The following is a 9,414-nucleotide window of genomic DNA, read 5'->3' on the forward strand; positions in this document are numbered from 1 at the left end:
CTGTTGGTTGACAATAAGTCTTGTCCTAAAGCTGAAGCCCAGTGATGGTCAGGGAGCCTGAACTGCCAGACTGGGAGCCAGGGAATCAGCTGAGGACTCCTGAGGGTGAACTGCTATCTTAAAAGAAGGAAGTCCTGCTGTCAGAGGAGTGAGGACTGCCCAGGGGGACCCGTTGTGGGAGATAGCAGGTTTCTGTCTCACTTACCCACTGGCCTGCAGCACTGTGGGAGCATGGAGATTATTGTCATAGGACTGGCAGTAATAATCGGCCTCAGCCTCAGCCTGGAGCCCAGTGATGGTCAGCGTGGCTGAGCTGCCAGACTTGGAGCCAGAGAATCTCTCAGGGACCCCGAGTCATGAGAGCTACCACCATAGATGAGGCATTTGGGGGCTGTTCCTTGGAGCTGTTGGAACCATTGCACAGCAAAAGCACCCCCAATGTTGGAGCTCTCCCAGAGCAGGAGATGGTGACCCGCTGTCCCAGGGCCCCAGACACTGAGGGCGGCTGAGTCAGCACAGCCTGGGCCCAGGATCCTGGAAGAGGGAGAGACACAGAGATGGTGATTCTGGGTCAGGAGGCAAGAGGACAAAGCAGACCCCATGTGTCTTCCCAAGGTCCCTTCCCTTGTCCCCTTCCTTATTCAGTCACCTGTGAAGTCAGCAATGAAGGTGAGGAGGAAAGGGGGCCAGGCCATGGTGGGGACCATCCCTGAGTCCTGTCTCTGTGGCCCCACAGCTGAAGCAGAGCTTCCCCCACATCTCTCCCTGACCCTCTTCATACTCTGCAAGGGCGAGGAGCTACTCATGCAAATGAGACTCCACCAGATTTTGTATCCCTCACTGGACTTGGGTCATGTTCCTGTTTCAGAGGACTTTAGAGGATGGGTAAGGTGGGACTCTGTGTTGCCCAGGAAGTGACAAGGTCACAGCTGTGGACCCTGAGCAGAGAGCCTCAGGCATTGACAAGTAACAGGTCTCAGCTCTGATTCCCCAGATCTTCAGGAACAGTCATTGTGCGCCCCCTGGTGCCCAGGCCTGGGTGCAGCATGGTATAAGTTGGTGATTAAGGCCGGTCAGAGACAGCCCCTGCTTCCCACAACTATGCTGCTGTAGCTGTCTACTTACCTGAAATTGGGCAAAGGAGACATGCCAAGAGACCCCCAGGAAGTCAACCCTAACGTGTTCGAGCAGCTATAACTCCCCTTGAGCAGGATCATTTCCTGAAGGTCAACTTCTCATGATGGGTGTCTCTTGACCTGGTGGGGCTGCCCCCACAGTGATGAGAAGAGTGGCCGCTGCTGCACCTTGTCCTCCAGGGATTCAGACAGTGTCCCCGTTCAGGACAGAGCACAGCACAGCAGTGATGAGTCACACTTATACACTGTGGACACAGTTCCCTAACCATCAGGTCCTCATGTCAGAGTTGGAACCTCTGCTACACTTGCAACTGTTGTGAACTTGATGCTTCAGCCCTGTCACTGGCTGTGCTGTCCCACAGTCCTATGTCCCGGGGCGGCTGCAACAAAGTACCACACGCTGAGTGTAGAGCACGGGACATGGATTCTTTCTCAGTTGTGGAGTTGAAGTCTGAGATTAGAGTCCAATAACATTAAATATAGCTATAAACATTTAAAAGAAAAGAGAGCTCAGTAACATAAATAATTCTATACATTATTATTCAATGTGATATATTCTAATGAAGAAATTGTTTAGTAGTAAGAAATATTTTAATATGAAAGAGGGAATCTCTACCAAACCTTCAGAGATTTAATGGTTCCAATTATATTCTTCATATTTTTCCTCAATACCCAAAACTAGTAATATTTTTTGGCTACAGCATTGATAAACACACTTATTCATAAGTTACTCAAAAAGGAAAATTGCAGTCCAATTACATTAAATATTGCTATAAATGTTTAAAATAAAATAAGAAAGCTTAGTATCATATAAATAATTCTATACACTATTATAGAGTGTGTATTATTCTAATGAAACTAATTTTGTTTACTATTAGGAAATATTTTAATATAAAACAATACATTAATACATCAATAAATATGACCATTCAGTCTTGATTGATGGTGTCAAAGCCCCTTCAGGTTTATCACCAACTTCTGAAAAGCCATATAGAAATAGCAACATATGTATTTATAATGTGGTACTAAACACTCACACACGTGCATAGCTTAGTATTAAATGCATCTTAGTTACTGAAATGGGGAAGGGACATTTCCACAAATATCAGCAACAGGGAAAGGTGACCTTTATCTCCATTGTTATTCACAGCATTCTTCATGTATTCCTATCTTGTGTGCCAGGGTCCTCACAGACCAGAAAGAAAGGAAGGAGGAGATGAGCCCAGGCCAGAGGCACCTGGCTTTGATCACCATGGGTCCTGGGGGGACAGCTCACCCAGTGAGCACACTGATACCTGAAGCTCCCAGGAGACACTGAGTGATGTGCAGCTGGTTGGAGCAATCTCAGGATTGTCACACACTGTCCCACTCTGCCCTCAGACCCCAACCCCTCCTGTCCTGTCTGACACACTGGACCCTCCAGTAGAGGAGCACTGCTGTCCTGATCCTCTCTTCTGAAGCTGCTTGTGACATCACAGAGGACCCGGGGCTGCTGGGATTTCAGACAAAGAGGGCATTGGGCTAAGGTTGTAACTCTCGCTACTAAGGGGAATCAGAGACCTTATCTTTCATGCTAGCCAGCAATACACACTGACATTTACTACATCATCCATTTCACCACCATAAATATAGACTATTTTCCCTTTGTTTTTTTATAGACCAAATGCCCAAATTTATTATTTTTCTTTAAATTTCTACTTTTATGTAGAGGCAGGGAGGCAGACAGACAAACTCCCAGAGGTGCCCCTACCAGGAGCCATCTGGCAAGCCCACTACAGGGGACTGCTCTGTTGCTCATCAACCAAGTTAGTTCAATGCCTGAGGCGAGACCATGGAGCCATCCTCAGAGCCCAAGGCCAAATTGCTGGAATTGAGACATGGCTATGGGAGAGAAAGAGAAAGAGAGAGAGAGAGAGAGAGAGAGAGAGAGAGAGAGAAGGGGAGAGAGAAGAGGGAGGGTTGAAGAAGCAGATGGCTGATTCTCCTGTGTGTCCTGACTGAGAATCAAACCAGGGAATTCAACAAGCTGCCTATGCTCTACCACCAGCCAGGGCCCAAATGCTCCAATTTAAAACACCTGTTTTCCCAACACTCTCATCTCCAGCGCCTGAAAACCCAGGTAAGATCTGAAGCTGCTGTGTCCAGACAAGTGTAGTCTCGAAGTCTTTCTTCCTGACACTGGGTGGGATCAACTTCCCCTGCCCCACTGCTGTCCGTCTGGGCACACATGGTGCCCTGTCCAACAAGCTCCATCCTGTGTGGACATGACCGGGCAGTGCAAGTGCCATTAGGAATGGCTAGATGGAGACAGAGAAGGAAACAGTCTTTAATAAATGTACAGGTGGAAGGACATCAGATCCTTAGATGCTAGTGACAGAGAAAACAAAAGTGACAGGACAATCAGTGTCAGCTCCGGGGTCTCAGAGGGGGTTTATGTGTCCCGCTTCCTCCTGAGCACAGAGCACTGTGCGCATTGAGTCTCATCATCTGCGGGAATGTTGTCATGACCCCATCCTCAGTCCTCCCTCTCACTCATGTACTGAGTGGTTTGTGCATCTCTCAGTTATGATTATAAATGAGACTAATTTTCAATCCTGATAATGTCCCTGTTGGGTTGGGATCCTTTGATTTGCTAGAAGGAGAAAATGAGTTTAGGATGCATGAGCTCATTTTAGTAAATACTTTTCAGCACATGTAAACAAAGACTTCGATACTGTGGATGGCAGAGCCAGCAGCATCTGACCCGGCCCCCGGAAGCCGGTTAGACACAGGCAGACATCCTGGGTGATGAGCACCGGTGCCAGATGATGGCGCTGAGGAGTGCGAACGCCCGCTCCTTCCATTCCGTCTCTTTCCTGTGAAGGAGACTCTGTTCAGGGAGAGACAAGGTAAGAGGAAATATCAGCCATGCTCATGAACCCCCAGAATTCTGTTTGCTGAGGACTAATGGTTGGCATTTAAAAATCCCTGCTTTGCGGTCTCCTATCATGTGCCCATGGAGCAGTGTAGGTCAAGTGCTTCAAGAAAATATAGTCTTGTTTTGTTGTTTTCTATCTATTTTAAGCTTTCAACCAGACCTGGACAATTGAATCCATGAGGGGAGAGGGCTGAGATATGAGGTAAGTGTGTGAGTCAAAGCCAACTGCTCATGTGACTTTCTGGGTCCTCATGTGCAAACAAGTTACACTTCACTGAGGACACTGCCTGCCCAAGTGTGCAAGAGCCTGTGGAGTATTTTCCCACTGGGCCTGGCTGTGAACCCAGAGCTTTCAGGCACAGTTCACAAGCGCCCCCTGCTGGTCACAGAACTCATGTCCTGCAGAACTTCCAAACCACCCAGCTCTCTGGAAGGACTCTGGTTTGGGCAATAGAATCTTTCTGATGCCACTACCCAGGTCAGTAGAATCAATAGTTGTCATTGTAGTTTAGGGTTGACACATTTATTTTTTATGTCACTAATGATCTGCAGAAAACAATAAAATGCAATGTTACCAGATATTACAGGATTGTCTGAGATTTCAATTTGCTTCTATCTTGTCCCTGGGTTCACTACTGGTGTGTGACCACCCTGTACAAGGTCCAGGATTAAGGTTCTGCAGGAACCCTGTTAGTTCCTGTTTTATCAAAACAGCAAGAAACAAACATCTTGTCACACTATTAAGTAACCAAATTAAGCCAGCAACCTCACGGAGACCTAAGTTTTTAAATGAAGTGGCTCTGAGCACAGTTTAGGGCTAGCTTTTAAAGACAAAATGACATACTGACTGGGGAATGGGGAGGAGCAGAAGCAAGCAGTAAAACAAAGCAGTGAAACATGCTCTCTTACACTGTTTATGTATAAGATGAATTCAGGGAGAAACATTCCGGACACATCTGCAACCTTGCGGAACTACCCAAGGTCACAGCCTGGGAAACCAACCTCAAAGCCAGGGGTCGGGAGTATTTTTAGAAAAAGTACGTTCTGCTGAAAGTCTCTTTGTTTCAGAGAAAGTAAGTTCTGCCAAAAATTACTCATGCTAAGAGCATTTCTTTTCTATAGTTCATTCCCTACTGGTTTTAATTAAATTTTAATCAAATCATTGATTCATTTTCCTTGCTATCTTCTTGTATAGGTATATATTGACTTCTGATTACTATTAATTTGATAGAGTTAATTCTTTCTTGAACAAACCTTGTTATAAAATTGATTAAACATGGTCCTAATGTCAGGCAGGATAAAATTAAAGTAAGAGGACAGATTGTAGCAGACAACAGGGTAGTTAGCCATGGTGACCAATTACACATTCTCTGGAACCAATTCTCCAATTGTTCAAATTCTTTTCTTCTTTTTTCTATGTTTGTCCTAACTAAAGATAGACTTTCTTTAATTACACCAGAATTATTAACATAGAAACAACAAGTTTCTCCTAATGCTGCACATAAGCCACCTTTTTGAAGGAAAAGTAGATCTAAACCTTTTCTATTTTGTAAAACTATTTCAGATAAGAAATTTATTTGGGCCTCTAACTTGGAGATAAATTGCTTTAAATTTTCTAAATCATAATTGATTAGACTATTTAACTTCCCTATTTGTATTTCTCCTCTTATTAAGGCCATAGTCCCAATTACAGCTCTTTCTTGCTAATTCTAATCCTACTAGTAAGGGGACAAGAACTGGGACTTGTTTCCATCAGGACAACATGCTAGGTGGTTGCATTAATAGTCTGTTTTCCTTTCTTTAATACAAATGAACTTGAAGAATAACATATATTAGAATACACAATAGAGGCTTATTCTCTTCTCTAAACGTGTTTTCTTACAGACCTCCTACAACCGGCACAAACCTTCTGCAACTTACATAACCCTCTTCTTTTTTTTTTTTTTTTTTTTTTTTTCATTTTTCTGAAGCTGGAAACGGGGAGAGACAGTCAGACAGACTCCCGCATGCGCCCGACCGGGATCCACCCAGCACGCCCACCATGGGGCGACGCTCTGCCCACCAGGAGGCGATGCTCTGCCCATCCTGGGCGTCGCCATATTGCGACCAGAGCCACTCTAGCGCCTGGGGCAGAGGCCACAGAGCCATCCCCAGCGCCCGGGCCATCTTTGCTCCAATGGAGCCTTGGCTGCGGGAGGGGAAGAGAGAGACAGAGAGGAAAGTGCGGCGGAGGGGTGGAGAAGCAAATGGGCGCTTCTCCTGTGTGCCCTGGCCGGGAATCGAACCCGGGTCCTCCGCACGCTAGGCCAACGCTCTACCGCTGAGCCAACCGGCCAGGGCCATAACCCTCTTTATACTCAGAAATAACTAGCTTTCGTAACAACTTACTTTCTCCCCTTTTTTTTCAAAAGCATTTCTATACCTTATACTTTTCATTATTAAAACTATACAATTTCTTTATAATTAATCAGAACTCTTAATTTCTAAAAACATCAACCTTCAGTGACAACTAAGCTGGCAACAAGCAATTCTTTTTCAAAATGCACTTTCTTTTGGAGGTGCCCTCCCCTCAAGTAGCCCATCAGACACATGACTAATATTTACAGGTCACTTTACAGGGGTAGCTATGAGCGCATATATACTTTTCATTTACCTTGTAGCTCCTCTGCCAGTGAAGGGACCTATACCCCCCTTCTGCATGACCCACAGCAACATACACATCAAACCTTAAGATGACTTGCTCTGGCCGTCACCGGACCGTAGCCTTCCACCCTTTCTAAAGTTTAATTAGAAGTCCCACAGTGAGGTTCCTCAGACTTTTGTAGTAAAAAGACCAGCCAGCTTCCAGTTTGAGGCTGGAGCAGAGCATGTTGTCCTTCTTAGGGTCAACTTACAGGGGTTGGTGGGATCCGTCTGCACCATCTATGAGGGGGTCTCTAAGGGAGCTTAGGGAGAAGGGGTGTTGCCTTGCTTAATACAATTTTATACAGGGTGAATCCTGCCTGGTAGGGGGTGCATTGTGTTTTAAAAATAGCAAAGGTAAGACCATTGACCTAGTTTTCACCCGTCTCTAAAATGAATTTAGTCAGGACTTCTTTCAGAGTTCGGTCCATTTTTTTCAACCTATCACAAACTCTGAGGCCTGTGAGTACAATGTAATTTCTAATTAATATTGAGTGCTTTTCCTACTAGCTGTGAGATTTTGGACACAAGTGAAGGCCCACTATTTGACCCAATAACAATAGCAAGCCAAGACTGGGAATAATTTTATATACCAATTTCTTAACAACTGTTACTGCAGTCCCAGTTCCAGTAGGAAAAGCTTCTTCCCATCCCGAAAAGGTGTCAATAAAAACTAATAGGTACTTATGTTCCTGTGCTGGTGGCTTTATTTCACTAAAAGCTGTCTCCCTTAATGTTCTTCTGAGAAAGCTCCTCTTTCCCTATTTCTTTTTACAACTTCTTTACTCTGCTTAGCATTTACTTATGTACAGACTAAACACATAAACACTACGCTTTCTATAATACATTCTAAGCCTGGAAAATAGTAATTTTTCTTAAATAATTCTCTTAGCTTAGTTTGGCCTAGATGAGTAGCTTGATGTAGCTGCCGATAATCTCTCTGCCTAGGGCTTCAGGTAAGAAGGGCCTTTTGTCTGGCAACTCTAACCACCCTTCCTTATTTCTAGACGTTCCTCTTCTTTTAGCAAAATTCTCCTCTAGTTGGTTATAAAAAGGTGTCTCTGGCAACAACGGTTTCAGTAAAGTCACTAAAATTTCTAAAAGCCCTATGGGGTTTAGGGCTACTTCTTTGTCTGCTTGATCAGCTACCCAATTTCCTTTGCCTCTATTGAGTCCCCTTTCTGGTGTGCTGGGAAAAAACGAGTACAGTCTCTGGTAACCAAATGGCTTCCAGCAAGGCTAAAATTTCTTCTTTGTTTTTAATGTACTTACCAGCAGATGTTAAAAATCCTCTCTCCTTATAGATTGCTGCATGAACATGGGCAAAAGCATACCTACTGTCAGTGTAAATATTGACTTTTTTTTTTCTTTGGCCCAACTTAACGCCTGGGTGAGAGCAATAAGTTCTGCCCGCTGAGCTGAGGTCCCATGGGGCAAGGCTTGGGCCTATATGTAGTATTAGGAGTCACTACAGCTGCTCCAGCATGTTGAACCCATCTAGGACAAAACTGCTTTTATCTGTGAATAGCTGTTCTTCCACATTAGGAAGGGGAACATCAGTAAGGCCTGGTCTTGCAGTTGAACAAGTCCAGCAGCTCAGAGCAGTCATGCTAGGGGATGCTTGGATCCTCGTCAGGCACCAGGCTTGCTGGGTTGATAGCCTGTGTCTGGAGAAACTTAATGCAAGGCAGGTCTATGAGCAGAGCCTGATACTGTGTGATCCTAGCATTACACATCCACCTTTCTGGAGTTCCTCTAAGTCAACGGTTCTCAACCTGTGGGTTGCGACCCCGGGGTCGCCTAAAGCCATTGGAAAACATATAAAGCATATCAGGTATTTACATTCCGAATCATAACTGTAGCAAAATTACAGTTATGAAGTAGCCACCAAAATTATTTTTTGGTTTGGGGTCACTGCAACATGAGGAACTGTATTGCGGGGTCACGGCATTAGAAAGGTTGAGAACCACTGCTCTAAGTAAAGTCTCTACTACATGTGAGTCCATCAGGAACAGTTTCTTCCCCATAGTCCATTTATTTGCCTCTCTCACTAGTATGGCAGTGGCGACTATGGCTCTGAGACCGTTCTAAAGCTTCTTGTTCTTTATCTTTCCAGATTAACTCTTGGGATCCTACTGTACAGGAATATAAAGGCTTGGCTATCTCTGCAAATCTAGGGATCCACAACCTCTAGTAGCCACTGCCCTTAGTAATTCTCGAACATATCTCTTGTTAGAGAGGGTTGGGATCTGAAGGATTGCCTAAATACGACTGGAGGAGAGTATGCTTCCCCGCCTCAATATGGTGTCCTAGATAGGTTACCTTGGAGGTGCAGAGTTGTGCCTTTTTAGCTGACACTTGGTAACCCAGAGTCTGCAGTGTTTGTAAAAGACCCTCAGTGGCTGTCTGGCAGCTTACCTCTGTATCCACAGCTAGAAGCAATTCATCTACATCCTGTACCAAAGTGCATTCAGGATGTTCCTCGCGGAAGGTGAGCAGGTCCTAATGTAGTGCCTCATCAAAGAAGGTGGATGAATTCTTGAAGCCCTGTGGTAATCTGGTTCATGTTAGTCTGGTCCTGAAATGCCTGCCTCTGGGTCGTTCTACCTGAAGGCAAAGATAGGCTGAATTATAGGGGTGAGGGGAATACTGAAGAAATCATCTTTTAAATCTAACACT

General features: G+C 44.9%; 1 gene segment (V, D, J or C); it reads right to left on the reverse strand.

The window, feature by feature from the left end:
* The window catches only part of LOC136387101 (immunoglobulin lambda variable 1-40-like), a 1,300-nt gene extending 605 nt beyond the window's left edge, over positions 1 to 695 (reverse strand). Inside the window, 3 exon segments of the V gene segment in view lie at positions 210 to 282; positions 368 to 534; positions 650 to 695. Of these exon segments, the coding sequence occupies positions 210 to 282; positions 368 to 534; positions 650 to 695 (286 nt within the window).
* Between the last annotated feature and the right edge of the window lie 8,719 nt (positions 696 to 9,414).

The sequence above is a fragment of the Saccopteryx leptura genome, unplaced genomic scaffold (assembly GCF_036850995.1).
Source record: "Saccopteryx leptura isolate mSacLep1 unplaced genomic scaffold, mSacLep1_pri_phased_curated manual_scaffold_77, whole genome shotgun sequence".
NCBI classification, from domain to species: Eukaryota; Metazoa; Chordata; class Mammalia; order Chiroptera; family Emballonuridae; genus Saccopteryx; species Saccopteryx leptura.